The sequence below is a fragment of the Tursiops truncatus genome, chromosome 19 (assembly GCF_011762595.2).
Source record: "Tursiops truncatus isolate mTurTru1 chromosome 19, mTurTru1.mat.Y, whole genome shotgun sequence".
Classification (NCBI taxonomy): domain Eukaryota; kingdom Metazoa; phylum Chordata; class Mammalia; order Artiodactyla; family Delphinidae; genus Tursiops; species Tursiops truncatus.
Window position 1 is genome coordinate 27,144,249 of NC_047052.1, and position 15,413 is coordinate 27,159,661.

Sequence of the window (15,413 nt, forward strand, 5' to 3'; positions counted from 1 at the left end):
GCAGCAGAGCAGCAGCTGCATCCTCTGCGTGGGGCTCGTAACCTTCAGTTCACCACAGATCACGCGCAGCTCCCCCAGCACTGACACCCAGTTGCCATTCCTCCCCCCACCTTTGCCCTGACAACGTTTCCAGCAGATGTCTTTCACACATGGCCCTCTTCTCTTGTTCATGTTTCCTGATTGGCCCCCAGGTGTTTTTTATCATTGATTCTTAAGAGAAGCACAGGAAAAAGCTCAGAAGGAAATTCTTGCCACGGTTGGTTAGGCGATAACAGCTGATTTTTATTTTTTCTATGTACTCTTCTACAGCTTCCAAATTCTCTACGATGAACACGTACTTCTTTTTAATATGAAGACAAATGAACTGGTAATTACAAAGAAAATCCTCCCCATCTTTAAGGCTGAGAGCCAGATCAAATGCTGCCTCCTACAGGAAGCCTTCCTGGAGTCCCAGCCAGGAATGAGGGCTCCCCCAACTCTGTGCCTGTACCTCTAAGAGTTCTTGTCTCATGCATGCCTCCCACATTAGACTGAGAGCTCACAGGGGAAGCGACCAGGTCTGGCCACCTGTGTCCAACAGAATTAACCGTGATGGGCTGCGAGGTGTGCTCAAGATCATCTGCAGGGGTTCTACGGAGCGTGTCAGGCTCTACAAGCATCACCAGGGGAGGCGTGTCTCAGTCTTTGGAATGTTGGGGTGGAAACAAATTTGGACTGCTACGTTCCACAGTTCTTGCCACAAGAGGGCTTCGGGAGTGGCTGCGGGCCCCTGTGAGGTGTCGGCTTGGCAGTGGTGAGCTAGGGTGATGCAGCTGTGGAGAGGGCCAGATGGGAAGATGGGCCTAGCCCAGCCCAGAACGTTTATACTAAGCCAAGTCAGGGGCAGGCAAACGCCCATGCAGTAGATAAAGGTTTACAGTAGGCACCAGGTAGCTCTTGGGAACCACTACCCAACATCCAGCATTGGAATTGGGGACTCCGGGCTGTGAGTGGAGGGCTAAGGAGGTCCAAGGAGAGGGAGGACCAGGAAGGGGAGAGGGAGGGCTGGGGAGGCTGACAAAGGGTGATTGCCCTGGGCTCAGAGGGCCAGCATAACGACAGCCCGGCTCCCTCCCTGGGCTGTCATTATGCTCCAGGGAGGGAATGCTCCTCCTCCAGGGGTCTGGCTCAAAGCTCTGCCCCAACTCGTTTCCCCTGCGGGCCATCCTTAGATTAAAATGACAGGGGCTACAGAGCGCCCTCATGGTGATCACCAGAGACAGAACAGCTACGGCACATTCTTGTCCTGGGCTGGGGCACAAGGCCAAGGATGCCACCAGCCTCCAAGGTCCAAGGCCTGCAGATTCCAGCCGTGAGGGCCAGTCCAGTGGTGGTGCATTAAGACCAGCCTTGAGCCCCCTGAGCTGGACCCAAGAGGCAAGTAGCCCCCCGGCCAATTCAGAAGGCCCAGCTTGGGAGTCTGGCTGCCATGGCAACAGCCCCATCCTTCCGAGGTCCTTGGGCCTTCTCAAGTCTCCGGCTGGCTTGGCCTGGCTGCAGGGGCCGCAAGCAGCAGTGAAGAGAGACCACAACTCTGCTTCCTCGCATCGGCGGGGGGCTGGCGGCCTAGATGCGGCTGGACGAGGTGCTGCCCGAGCTGATAGGGAGCCTGGTACTGTCCGAGCTGCTCTTCAGAGGGGAGGGCCCACCCCGGGCCTGCAGGCGCATGGACCAGTACCAGAGGAAGATGAGGAAGCCTGTGGGGGGCACAGGGCTCAGAGGCTGGGGGCAGCCCCAGCCCAACCCCGCTCCCTTCCTTGGACCCAGATCTGCCCCTGTCCTCCTCCCTACACAGGTTCCCCACACCGATGTGATCCCCGGAGCACCTGCTATGCGCCAGGCACTGGGCAGTGCCCTGTACGTCATCTCACTTCATTCTCTCCAGGTTCCTTGAGATCAGACCTCATCATTACTTTTCTGTTTTACAAACGAGGAGACGGAGGCCCATGAAGATAAGGGGCCTGGCTGAGCCAGGAGTCAAGCAGCAGTGGTCAGCCTCCAGAGCCCACCTGCTTAAGTACCATGTGATACGCTCCTCCCCAAATCATAATACTGTGATTTATTAATAGCTCAGTAAATGTGTGCATTTATGAGCATGATTTATAATCCCTACAGAGTCCCCTTCACGTCACAGATGAGAAAACAAAGACTCACCTCCCTCACACACCACTCCCATTGCATGGGGACCCCATGCAATGGGGAGGACTTGGGCAGGAAAACAGGGAGGGCAAGGCCTCCTCCCTACCCAGCGTGGCCAAAAACAAAGGTAGGTGTGTGTGTATATGTGTGTGTGTGAATATGTGTGTGTGTGAGATGTCGGGGGGCGGGGGTAGAGGGGTGCAGGTAGAGCAGGAAGGGACCCTGATGGCATCAAGCCAGGCCCTCATGATCCAGCCCCTCCCCCCACCCCCGCCTCACTACTCCTTAGCTGTGCTCCTCACTATTCTTGCAACACATAACCTAGTTCTAGCCTCAGGACCTTTGCTCATGCTTCTCCCTCTGCCTGGAGCACTCCACCCCTAGACCAGGTCTCCTCAGCCTGTACCATGCGCTGCATCCCCTGGGCGTCTGTTACAAGGAGGATTCTGACTCGGCAGGCCTGGGGTGGGCCAGAGTCTGTGTTTGTAACAAGCTCCTGATGATGCCGATGCTGCTGGTCTGAGAAACACACTTGGAGTAACGGGCCCTTGATCTCTCCATGGCTCGATCCTTCTGTTGTCTTCAAATGTCTCCTGTACAGAGAGGCTTCCCTCCCCCAAGTGTCCCCCACCCAAGCTCAGACTGTCCACAACATCGCCCACTATTACTTCCCTCCTCTCCTAGATGCCCTTTGATGTCTGCGACCTTGCTTGTCACACCTGGCCTTCCCAGTAGAGATGAGCTCTGTGGAAGCAAAAGGCCCTTGCATGACCAGTTCACAACTACAGCACTAGGGCTTAACACAGGGCCTGTGCACTATAAGTACTCAACAAAGACTTGTCAACTATGGCCTGGATGCCCCCATTTTACGAATGGGAAGGCTGAGGTCCAAAGAAGGCCCTTCAGGTCATCTGGGTCATCCCTTCCCTGGTCTGTGCTCTATATATGGGCACCCTGCCTGGGCCAGGGGGTGGGGTTTTCTCCATGCCTACCTTGGAAGGAGGTGATGATGCTGAAAAAGTAGAGGACCACAAGCTGGAAGGTGCCAGAAGCAAAGGAGAAGAAGACCAAGGCCCAGGGCAGGCCGAGGACCAGACTGAGACCCAGCAGGGTCAGCACGTGGGGCCACTTCTGGGCGTGTGGGCGCAGCCGCACGATCTGCACCACCATCGTGCCCAGCATGGCCATGTTGAACAGGAACACCAGGCTGAAGAGGCCCAGGTTGGTGACGTGGCTGACCAAGGAGTCCCGGATCCAGCACCTATGGGCAAGGGCACGAAGGTTCGTTGCAAGGCCGGGCTGGCACGGTGCTTCCTGGGCCCTGGGCAGGCACCACGGTGAGCCCGAGTACAGGACAGCTGCTTTAAACACCACTGACTCAAGGGCCAAAAAGCCACTCTCCTTTCAATTCTCCTTTATTCCTTCTCTGTAGTCAAGAGAAAGGCTTAATTTGGTCCTAAAACGTTTTTAACACTTCTAACACTTGCTAGTCTCCCTTTTCAAAAAAAGCCAGACTTTAGGCCCACTGCTTTCATCAAGAATTTAGTACCAGGGTTTCCTTATTCCTGTGTTTGCTTTCATGACTACTCACTGTTCATGACAAGTAATGCTTGTTTCCCATTTATAGTTGATATAATTTTTTAAAAAATACATTTAACAAGCCAGATGATTTAAAGAAAAAAATTAAACAAATAATAATACAGATGGCACAAAGTGATGCAAAATCAACTGAAATTTTCAAAACACTGAAGGAATGGAAAGGGTTCCTTCCTAGCCTAGGGCTCAGGAGCCCTGGAGTCTAGTCTGGTTCAGGGGGACACACAGGCCAGGCCACCACCAGCTTGGGTGAATTAGGTGAGTGGAGGAGGACTGGATTTCAGCCCCACTCATCCCCCAGCTGGGTGCCTTTGAGCAGCGTGGTGTGGATTCCTGCCTTCTCTGGGTCTCAGCCTTTCCATTTTTCCATGGGGAAGAGGATAGAAGGGTGCAGCAAAGGAACATGCTGGAGGCTCAGCTGCTCCAACCCATACTCCCACTTGCAAGTGGGGAAACTGAGGCCCAGAGAGGGGCTAGGACCTGTGCAAGGTCATCTGGCAAGTGACTGGCAGATCCAGGCCCGTTCTCACCCTCCCTGAGAAAAGGGTCACCCCAATACCTCCAGCAGCTTGGCACCCAGGAGTCTCCTGGTCAGCGTGACCTGGGCCCAGGCTACTCTCTGACCTCTGCACCATGAGGCCCACCTTCCTGCCCCCACTGCACAAGCCACTCACATGGAAGGGTAGATGACACTCTCTGGGGTCCTGTGCACAGCTAGGATGATGGGGCCATAGTTGTTCACATCCACCAGTGCCACCAACGTCACCAGGAAGATGGGGAAGCCTGCAGGCAACAAAGCATGGAGCTCCATCTCCCGCCCTCTGAGGCCTGCCCTCCCCTTCCCTCTGGTGAGACCCCCTCTCAGACCTGTGGTCCCAGAGCTTACCCAGTCCCATCTGGGGCAGGTCCTCCAAGCTCGGACCCACCCTTCTCCTTTCCAGTTCTGGTTTCTCATAAAGGGAGCCCATCTCCCCTGACCTTACCCCTGCACCCTCAGCATCCTGGGGCCCCCTAGGGGAAAGGGCCTGCAGTTCCCTGCTGAGGGGCTGGCTGTCACAAGGAGAGACTGGAGGAGCAGACAGGACATTGGTGGGGTGGAGGACAGTTCAACAGGGGACATCTAGAGTTATACCCCGAGGGGATGTCTGCCCTGGGCCTCGACCTTGTCTATGAGGTGAAGATTGAGAGCTCCCTGGAAGGGTTGCCCACCACCAAACACCTGGATTTTGACAAAGAGCCAACTCTGAAGGAATTTCATATATATCAATGAAGTGAACCAAGAAAGGGCCGAATGAGAAACACGGGAGGAGCCACAAGTTGGGGTCGGGGACATGTGGAGGTTGGTGGGCCTGTGCAATGTTCAAGGACTTGTGGTGTGTGCCCCTGGGCCTCCAGGTCTGACAAAGAGAGGTCTGGGCCACAGGTGAATTGGGTTGCTGTCGGCCAAGAACAAATACCAGAGCCACGGGGAACCTGTTCCCTGAGGTTCATGGGGATCCACAGGCAGGGCCACCATGAGCCTGGGTGAATCAGGTGAGGACTGAATTACGGCCCCACCCATCCACAGCTGGGTGCCTTTGAGCAGTGCACAACCTGCACATCCATACATGGTGGCTCCGTCTGCAAACCCCACTTGTAAAACAGTGACAGATGCAGAGAATATGTGAGCGTTTCGTGGGGACAGGGCTCATCACCTCATCTTCCTAAAGAGAACCTTGACCTAGCCAAGGTAAGCAACCCCTGAGAATGGGTGAGTGAAGGAAGCAAGTGAGGGAAAGGTCAGAGGGGCAGGTGGAGAAGTGGAACCAGGTGCCCATGTTTCGCCAGAAACCAAGAGGAAAAGGCAGGTCTGGGGGGCCCACCAACCCCCTCCACCAACTCACCCCAGCCCACGATGCCCAGCTTGAGCAGGTAGCCTGGCACATAGGTGCCGAAGACCTCGACCACGAGTCGGTAGAGGTTGTAGCCCTCGAGGCCCATCCAGGAGAGGCAGGCGAGCAGGGAGAAGTGCAGAAAGATGGCACTGGCGCGGCAGGCAGCCTCGGAGCCTGCCAGGGCCACCGGCTCGCTGAGCAGGAAGCTCACATCCAGCAGGAAGACGGCCAGCAGCAGGTTCATGTGCACCTTGACGGTGTAATCCCTAGACTTCCTCCTGCACAGGGGAGGGTGGAGGTAGGGCAGGCAGGGTCACTCTGGTGGCCAGCGTGGGAAGGCAGGGAGGAGGGAGGAGGGGGGGGAGGGGGGGAGGGGGGAGGGGGGAGGGGGGAGGGGGGAGGGGGGGAGGGGGGGAGGGGGGAGGGGGGAGGGAGGTGGGAGGTGGGAGGTGGGAGGTGGGAGGTGGGAGGTATGCCCGCCCACCCCTCCTCCTCCAGGCAGTCTTCCCAGGCTACACGCGCGCGCACACACGCACGCACACACACACGCGCGGCCTCCCGTGGCTACAGCTAGGCTCTGTCCCCGTGCACCTTCCATGTGTCCAACACCCACAGGCTCAGGCACCGTGTGTGCATCTAACGGCAGATTTAACCAAGCACAGCGAGGAAGACAAATCAGCCACTACAATCAACCAGATGCTCCCAAAGTCAGAAGGGAAAGACTGGATTTTTTGCTGTTTTGGAGAATCCATGCCACCCATGTTCTGTGTCTGCCTATCTGTCTGCACTACTGTGCATCTGTGAGCACACGCTGTGTGGCCTGTGTCCTTGAGGTTGCAAGTCTGTGTGTGCACGTCCTGCTCCCATCCCAAGATACTGTGTGGTGCAGGGCACTGTCAGCCTTCCTGTCCCCAGCCTTTCTGTCCACCTGGCACCATCCACTGCCTGCTCCAGAGAGTGCAGAAGAACACCTACCATCCTGGATCCCCATGCCCACCCTACCCCTAACTTGAGGCACCACCTTAGGCTGGCCCCATCCCCCTCACCCTCAGTGTACTCATCTGTGAAGTGGGAGGACGGCCCCCCTCGCAGGGTTGGGGTGAGAGTTACACTGATACGAAGCATCCGGCACAGATGAGGTGCTCAGTCCCTAAGGGTTCCTGTCCCTCTGTCCTGGGGCACTTTTGTGATCAATGGGCAGGTGCTGGGAGGGGCTTGTGCCCTCACCCCCAGCTCTCCACTCAGCCTGCCAGCCGTCCCTCCTCATCGCCTGCTCCAGCCCCACCACGTGCGCAGCTGTGGCCTTCACACGGCTCTACCCTCCCCGGCCCCCGCAAGAACAGTGAGCACACTCCAAGAGTCTTCATTCTACAGCAGAACTAAGGATGTCTCCCTTCCACGCAGACGGGTCCAGGGCCCAACTACAGGTGGGCCTCAGTTTAGGCCGAGCCCAGCACTGCCAGTCCAGACCCACACACAGCCGGTCTGAGGGTGGGTGGAGGCGTTCTTCACTCCACCGAAGGCGGCCCCTTCTCTCAGCAGGCACCCCAACGACTGGGGTGACACATGCCTCCATGGAGCCAGGGGGTCGGGCCTCAAAACAGGCACTAGGGAACAGGGGCTGGGGGCTCTACCTGTCCACAGCGGCCACTGCCAGGCAGCTCCGCTAACCCAGGCCTTGTGGGCCTGGAGCCAGCCTGCTTGGGTTCAAGCCTGCTGCTACCACTTCCCCGCTGTGTGACCTCAGTCAAGTCACTTACTCTCTCTGAGCACTCTTCCATAGGGCCCTTGCGAGGATGAACCAAGTTCACGCGTGTAAAGCACTTAGAACAGTGTGCGGCATGTGGGCCGCGTGATGTAAGTGTCCACCGTTATCATTACCATCACTGTCACATTATCATGTGCCCCCAGCGGTAGCACATCTGGTTATTCGAAGACAGGAATCTAGATTCTTATGTCAACTCTCCCAATTTTAAATGTTGGCAGTTAATGTAAACCGGAAATGCTATGTTACCCAAACACCACAGATCTGAGCAGGAAATGCCCCCCTGGGGGTCAGCTGGCTGCACCTCCCAGGGCTTCCAAAACTATACACACGTTTCGGGGTCAGGCCAATTTCCAGGGTGGGTCTCCCTCAACGTGGGGTCCCAGCCCGGGGGCCTGGAATGGAGGTTCTCCCTGCCCCCTTCCCTCTTGCTCCCAGGTCCTACCTAGAGCAGAGGTAGGCAGCGATGGTGAGGACGCAGGCCACGGCGGAGATGACACAGCCCACGTACGAGAGGAGAGTCAGGTAGTGCTTGTGGATGGCGTCCACCTCCACAGAGGTAACCTGGGTCCACGAGGCAGGTCAGGGCTGGCCTCAGTGCCCCCAACTCGACACTGAGGGTTTGCCCAGATGGCGGTCTAACCCGTGGTCCCTGGACGGCCTTGGGCGTCTATGAACCACACCTGCCCCCCAAACTGAGAAGAGTGTGGTCCCATGAGTGCATTTTTCACCACATTCTCAAATGGATCCCTGTCCCACCAAGGTCAAGAACCCTCCACCAGAGAATCCCTTTTCTGTCCTGGCACTAATTATTTTTCTGTAGCATTCAAAACAGAAATAAGTTTCCTGTGAGGCAGTGAGCTCGCCACGCCCAGAGAGAGCTGGAAGACCACTCCGGTCCCTCAGATGCTAGGGTCCTAAGAGCTGGGGAGAATGAGCCTAGGACACAAAGCTTCTGAGATCTCGGGGGCACTGAAGTCCATCACAAGGGCCTCAGCATCCCCTTGAGGGCTCCTTAGAAACATACTCCTGGCCCCACCCCAGCCCTGTGGAATCAGAATCCTAGGTTAGGACCAGGAACCTGCATTTTTATCATGCACCAGATTTTGGGAATAAAGAACAAGGGCTTTAGAGACCAGCTCTTCTACTTACTACTAGCTGTGTGAACTTGAGTACATTGCCTAACCTCTCTGAGCCTCAGTTTCCTTATCTATAAAATGGGACAACAACAGGAGTCACCTCGGGGCTTGTTGTGAGGAATGGATAACATATATGCGAGAAGTGGCCACACAGCAAGAACCCGGCCTGTGTATGGGAGCAGGGAAGGAGGGGGCCACGCACCATCAGCACTGCAAAGTAGGTCAGGTGGTTGCAGAGGCAGGACGTCTGTGTCTCTCTCCTGATGGTCTCACAGCCCACATCGCTCCAGCTCCCGGGGCTGCTCACTGAGGAGGGGTCAGCATGGGGCTCTGAGATCAAGCCCAGCACCCCAGCACCCCACTATACCCCACAAATGCACGACTGCATCACTCTTCTGAGCCTTTGCTCCCCTCAGCAGATCCCTAGCCTGACATCACTCCCTCTTCAAAACCCACCTTCCTCCAGGAAGCCCCCCTTGATTAACTCCATCTCCCCCACCTTCCAGGACCCCGTGGTACCTGCCTCCAGGTACCTGCCCAGCTCAGAGGCCCCTCCACACTCACATGTTAGGTCTTCCACCCAGAATACACACTGTAGAGTCACATTCTTCTGTAGGGACAGGAAAGAAGGGGAGTGGGTCTCACGACAGTCTACTCCCTTCCAGCCAGGCTGAGGGAGTCAGTGCCAGGGCCCCACCCCTTTTGTACCTGACTGGCCGATGCCCTCAGCCAGTCGGTCATTTCGTTAAAGACAAGTGATTCAGAAGAGAGGGGGACAGGAGGACATGGCCAACAGGGACCCTCGTGTCCTTGGTTGCTTTGCTCACACTCACCGGCTGTGGCTGGTGCTGGAAGGTGAGCACCATGGGCTCCGAGAGGTTGGCTACTTTGGTGTTCTGCACGACGATACCCAAGACCTTCTCCCCCAAGACCTGACTGGAATTCTTGTCCTAGGTATATGGGGTGGGGGAAGAGGGTAGGGAGGGGGCTCAGGACTGAGAAGAAAAGCTCAGAAGTTCCCCAGACCTTCTAGACTCCTGTCTCTGCCCAGCACATTGCTCCCAGATTTTGAGTCTCCCTCTGGAAAAAGATTCTTGCGAGGGTAGTCATTTACACCATAGTGAGAATAACACTCTGCCAGGTCTAAATCTCCCAGGGAGACCTGCACGTTGCTGTCCGATTTCTGACTTTACAAGGACTCTTGGAGGAAGGGGCTGGGCTCCATGCCTACCCTTCCACCTCTCCGTCAGACAGAAGCTGCTTTCCCCCGGGGGAGGGCCCGAGGACGACAGCCCCATACCTGGAACAGGGCTTGGCTGCTGAAGTCTACCAGGAGGAGTCTCTTCTCAGCCTCCTGCCTCTGGCCCTTGGTCTTCTGGAAGAGCTCGCGGGGCAGCAGCACCGAGTACTCCAGGATCTCGCTCTGCTCCCCCTGCAGACAAGAGTCCCACGGGGGCTCAGCCAGAGGTGGGCCTCCAGATCCCCCCACATCCCCCCAGCACATGCCTTCCTGGGCGCTGCCATCTCTAAGCCCACCTCCTCCAGGAAGCCAGGCCTGACTCACAACAGCCCTTCTCACCCCTCCTTTCCCTGGCACCAGCGCTGGCTGGGGCGCTTGTCGTTAGAGCCCAGGGCCCCAGGGGCAAATGGGCCTGGGAGAACCACGTGGTATTCTGGTGTCTGGGCTTCAGACACTGACCCTGCCTATGGCTCCCTGGTGTGCTGGGGGATAAGAAAGGCAGGGTGTGTAGCCCTCTGCCCCCAACTAGGCCCACCAAGGGCAGGCTCACAAGAGGGCTGCAGGCACAGGCATTTTGGTGTTGGTTGTCTGTCCACAAGGATGTGCCACAGGAGCCCCCTGTGCAGGGACCAGGTCCCTCCCCACCTCTGTCCCCACCACTGTATCAGGAAGGGTCCTCAGTTCTACCGGGTAGCCACTGAGGTAGTCTTTGGGCCTGAGGCCTTCCTCATCAGCACACATCTGGCTCCCGGAGGCCCAGAGGAGGGGAGTGCTCACGGCCTCCACATCTGCTTCCTGCCCTGGCCACTATCCTGACCCCTGACCTCCCGCTGGGAGTGGATGCGCAGGTCCTGGAGGCTGGCTGTGGGCTGGAGCTTCCACACCGTGGCGTTGACCAGATCTTCCTCAAAGGACACCGTGTCCCCTGTGAAGTTCACAGAGGTCAGCTTCGACTCCAGGCTCTGCAGCTGCCTGGCAGTGGGGAGAGAGGGTGGGTGACTGCTGGGTGTGAGGGGCGGATCCAGGCGGGCAAGTAGGCAGGGAGACAGAGGGAGAGGAGAGATTCAGGCAGATACACAGGAGAGAATGTGGGGCAGACAGAATGACCTGCGGGGGTGGCAGGGAGTTAGCCAGAGCGTCAGAGCAAACAGGAAAGGAGGGGGGTGGGGACCTATCCTCAGACGCGGCCACCAGGTTGTGGGCCCAGTTCTGCCTGGACCGACCCACTATGTGCAACAGAGCAGCCCTACCCATCTCTGGGCCTCAGTCTGCTGAGCTGTAAAATGGGTCAATCCTTTTCACTTTATTGGTGGAGAGGAGGGCTTGGGTGCGGCTGACCTGGGCTGGTGGGTGTGACATTTGTTTTTAACGACTCAGGCAGGGGAGGGGCTTGGCCTCCAGGGCTGTATCTCAATTCCTCCCGGAGAAGATGGAAAGATGAGAACATTCCAGCCCCAGGGGAGGTTTCCATACAGCCGCCTGCTCCAGGTCCCTGCCCTGCCCTGCCCTGCCCTACCCGGGTCTGGGGGATGCCGCCTCCTTCCCCCTCACACACTGGGACCCACACTTACTGGTCCGTGGGGGTGAACGGGGGTCTCCTTGAGCTCTTCCGGGGATGCTTCAGAAACTGGCTGAGCCGCTGGAGGTCCCTTTTCAGCTCACATGTGTCCACCAAGGCGCTGTGGGAGGTCTTCAGGGGAGGAGCTGGGGGAGAGGGATGGACAGACCCACCAAAGGCTGTTGAATGAGGTGCCCGGCCACACTCATTACACTCTCCGTTAATCCTCCTGTGATTCTGAAAGCTTCTATCCCCATTTTATGGAGCAGGAAACAGGCTCCAAGAGGTGCAGTGGACTCCCCCAAGTCACTCAGAGCTGCAGCCAGCCAGACGGGGCTCTGTCCTGTGGAGCCCCCGCAACTCCAGCCCCAGCAGGGTGGGCTGGGACACACCTACCCAGGCATGCTTCTGACACACACAGGGAGCTGGGAGGGCCAGTTCCCCAGGGCCAGCCAGGCCCCCTTCAGGAGGAGCTGGCGGGTGGGGGGCTTGTGTGCTGGCTCCAGGCCCTCCACCCGGGTACCATGCACCCAAGGGCTGCAGACTCAGGCACCTCCAGGGCTCAGACGGGACTCAGATGAGGTAGGCAGACGGGAGGAAGGACATGTGGGGAGGGGGCATGCCCTATGCCAGCAAGGAAGGCAGGCCCTGTGCTCCCATCTGAATTTACAAGGCAGAAAGCCTGCTTTTTAGATCATTTGAAAACCCTGGCTCATGTTTTCAAAAAACTCTCTACAGACCAAATAAGGCCAGGCCAGATCTGCTCTTCAGGAAGTCAATTTGCAGCTATGCCTGACTTTGCCCTAAACCCTCCCAGGTTGGGGCAGAATCCCAGCCTGGGGGCGGGGAGCCCCATCTACCGCCCTGGCCCCTGTCTGCTGCCCTGGGCAGCACCTGGGCCCACTGCTGCCACCCCCCAGCATTTCCAAGGGCCCAGAGCTGCTAACATATTCAACGCCATTTACCCCCCCGCGCATGGCAGCCCCGCCCCAAACTGGAGCTGCCTGAAAGGCCCCAGAATCAGGGAAATCCTAGACCCTGAGTAGAGCCTCCACCTCCTTTGGGCCACCCCCTCCTCCCTGCCCCCACTCAGCACTGAATAGAAGGCAGCGGCCACACCACACCTGTCACACCCCAGCCAGACACACAGTCTGCACACCTCAGTGTCAGCCTCCGGCCTCGCTGCGTCCTGACCTCTCACCTCTTGCTCTCCCCCACACCCCTGCCCCCATCCCCTCATGCCAGTCAGCTGCTGGGTTCAGATCCTGGCTCCCTCACTCACTAGCTGTGCCACTTTGTGCCTCGGTTTCTCCTCCGAGAAATGGGGATAAACACTCTAGGTGATGCTGATGAAGCAGAATTTTTCCTCAGGCCCGTCTCTCCATTCGCTCTGCTCCCACCCCGTTCACTCACCGTCCTCTACCTGGGCCTTCCCCGCAGTCCCGTCGCTCCATTCGCTCTGCTCCCATCCCGTAAACTCATCGTCCTCTACCTGGGCCTTCCCCGCAGCCGCTGGATGGCACTTCGCCCCTCCGCCCTCACCCCTAACTTCCCACAAACCTCCCCAAAGCACACCGTGGATCACACTCTTCCACTCCTCGGACACCTTCCCTGGCTCCCCACTGCCTGCGCACAGAGCCCCTGCTCCGCGACCTGACACTCGGCCCGTCTGCTTTAACCCCGCCGCGCATTTTGCCCTCCCCGCCTCCAGGCCTTCGGCCAAGCTGCTCCTTGTGCCTGGAAGTCGCCTTACTGTGGAAGGAGAAGATGAAGCCGGCCGCACTGGGCAGACTGGTGTTCTGGGGGCTCCACCAGGAGCTGACAGAGGTGGCGAACAGTGGGGCCCCCTCGGCCAGGCTCTTCTCCTGCTGCCGGAAGCACAGGAGGTCAGAGGCTTGGTTACTCAGCACGAAGTCGCTCTTGCCGTAGCGAAGATGCAATTTCCCAGCATGGCGGTTCCAGTAGAGGCAGAAGTGGTAGAGGCCCCTGGGATGAGGGAATGACCTAGGAGCCAGATGGGCTCCAGGGAAGGGCGCATGGACTATGAGGGCCTCCTCAGTGTTCTTGATGGAGATGTGCAGCTCAGATGTCCGCTTATAATGGAGGCTGCTGTTCTGCGTCTGGTTCCGCTGGCCACAGAAGCGGAAGTCTTCCCGGGGGCCCCCGCCACGGGCACCTGAGGAAGCAGAGACTGCAGATGGGACTCTGGGCCCAGGGGCAGGCTCCGGGCCCAGAACACAGGAGCCCAGTGCCTAGGACCCACACACATTCCAAGGACCCATACCTCAAAGGGTCTCCAAAAATGTGAGTCTACCCTATTCAAAGATTATTGGCTTCAAAATATGAAAAGAACAAACTCAAAATCAATAATAATTTCAAAGACAAAATAATATTTTAAATAGCAATAAAACATTTAATGAGGCCATGCCTGCCACAGACAGTTGTGCAGGCTGTGTACTGCACAAGGATGCACTGGCTGCAGAGGTGAGTAGGGCCAAAACCCAGTCCATGTTCCTTTCTCCAAGGTACCATCATCCACTTGCTAAGCTGTGTCCTCAGGCCTGTGCCTGCCCAAAGGGGTTAGTGGATGTGCTGGCAGCTGACCTAGACATCCTTAACATAAGGATGGCATTTTAACTAAGTCCTAGGGTACCTCCAGGAAAGCCTACCTGGAACCAGGAGCAGACCCAGCAGGAACGGCACTGTCTGCAGCAGCACTTGGGCAGCCATCTTCCTCCCCAAAGTCACCCTGAGAAGTCACCGCCTGAAAGAGGACAGGAGTGTTGGCTTGAGGGCCTGACACACAGGGTGGCTGTGCCAACCCTGAAGAGGGAGAAGCCAGGGTAGCGTGGATGTGGCATATGAGGTGGGGAGGCAAGTGTGGAAACAGTCCGTGGACCTCCCCAGAGCTGCCAGGAGCTGAGCATCAAGAGGCAGTGGCTAAAAGAAGACATACAAATGGCCAACAGGCACACGAAAAGATGCTCCACAGCGCTAATTATTAGAGAAATGCAGATCAAAACTACAGTGAGGTATCAACACACAGGTAGAACGGCCATCATTAAAAAGTTTACAAATAACAAATGCTGGAGAGGGTGTGGAGAAGAGGGAACCCTCCTACACTGTGGGTGGGAATGTAAATTGGTGCAGCCACTATGGAGAACAGTATGGAGGTTCCTCAGAAGACTAAAAATAGAGTTGTCATATGATCCAGCAATCCCACTCCTGGGCATATACCCAGACAAAACTATAATTCAGAAAGATGCATGCACCCCTATGTTCATAGCAGCACTATTCACAACAGCCAAGATATGGAAGCAACCTACACGTCCATTGACAGAAGAATGGATAAAGAAGATGTGGTACATGTATACAATGGAATACTACTCAGCCATACAAAAAATGAAATCATGCCACTTGCAGCAACACAGATGGACCTAGAAATTATCATGCTAAGTGAAGTAAGTCAGACAGAGAAAGACAAATACCATATGCTACCACTTATACGTGAAATCTAAAATATGACACAAATGAACATATCTATGAAGCAGAAACAGACACACATAGAGAACAGACTTGAGGTTGCCAAGGGAGGGGTGGGGAAGGGATAGATTGTGAGTTTGGGATTAGTACATACAAACTATTACATATAGGATGGATAAACAACAAGATCCTACTTTATAGCACAGGGAACTATATTCAGTAACCTGTGATAAACCATAATGGAAAAGAATATGAAGAAGAATATATATGTATAACTGAGTCACTTTGCTGTACAGCAGAAATCAATACATCGCAAATCAACTATTCTTCAATAAAATAAAATTAAAATGCAAAAATTAAAAAAAATTAAAAAGAGGCAGTGGCTGAGTTCAAGTCCCAGCTCCACCTCTTGCTCGCTGCATGACCCTGTAAGAGGGTCATGGAAAACAGGACGAATAATAGTACCACCCTCCAGATCCAGCAGTGATGGGGTCATCAGGCTAGAATCGGTGGGGGGAGAGGTTCCCCAGCACCACCAGGAACCACCCCAACCACGCTGCCCCCTCCAGGCCTGAAGAAG

General features: G+C 56.3%; 1 protein-coding gene across 4 annotated transcripts in view; it reads right to left on the reverse strand.

The window, feature by feature from the left end:
• The window catches only part of LOC101323433 (adhesion G-protein coupled receptor G1), a 62,838-nt gene that overhangs the window by 30,011 nt on the left and 17,414 nt on the right, over window positions 1-15,413 (reverse strand). For 2 of the 4 annotated variants that reach the window (XM_033845093.2, XM_033845092.2), the window contains exons 2-13: window positions 14,020-14,114; window positions 13,104-13,526; window positions 11,364-11,496; window positions 10,617-10,791; window positions 9,853-9,984; window positions 9,386-9,502; window positions 9,117-9,162; window positions 8,755-8,858; window positions 7,859-7,977; window positions 5,658-5,926; window positions 4,449-4,557; window positions 3,171-3,439 (exon numbers count right to left, since the gene is read on the reverse strand). In XM_033845093.2, coding sequence (XP_033700984.1) covers window positions 3,171-3,439; window positions 4,449-4,557; window positions 5,658-5,926; window positions 7,859-7,977; window positions 8,755-8,858; window positions 9,117-9,162; window positions 9,386-9,502; window positions 9,853-9,984; window positions 10,617-10,791; window positions 11,364-11,496; window positions 13,104-13,526; window positions 14,020-14,080 — 1,957 coding nt within the window. In that variant the 5' untranslated portion in view covers window positions 14,081-14,114. Of the gene's footprint in view, window positions 1-261; window positions 1,737-3,170; window positions 3,440-4,448; window positions 4,558-5,657; window positions 5,927-7,858; window positions 7,978-8,754; window positions 8,859-9,116; window positions 9,163-9,385; window positions 9,503-9,852; window positions 9,985-10,616; window positions 10,792-11,363; window positions 11,497-13,103; window positions 13,527-14,019; window positions 14,115-15,413 lie in introns of those variants that run through there. The other 2 variants (XM_033845094.2, XM_033845095.2) reach the window with 2 other exon arrangements.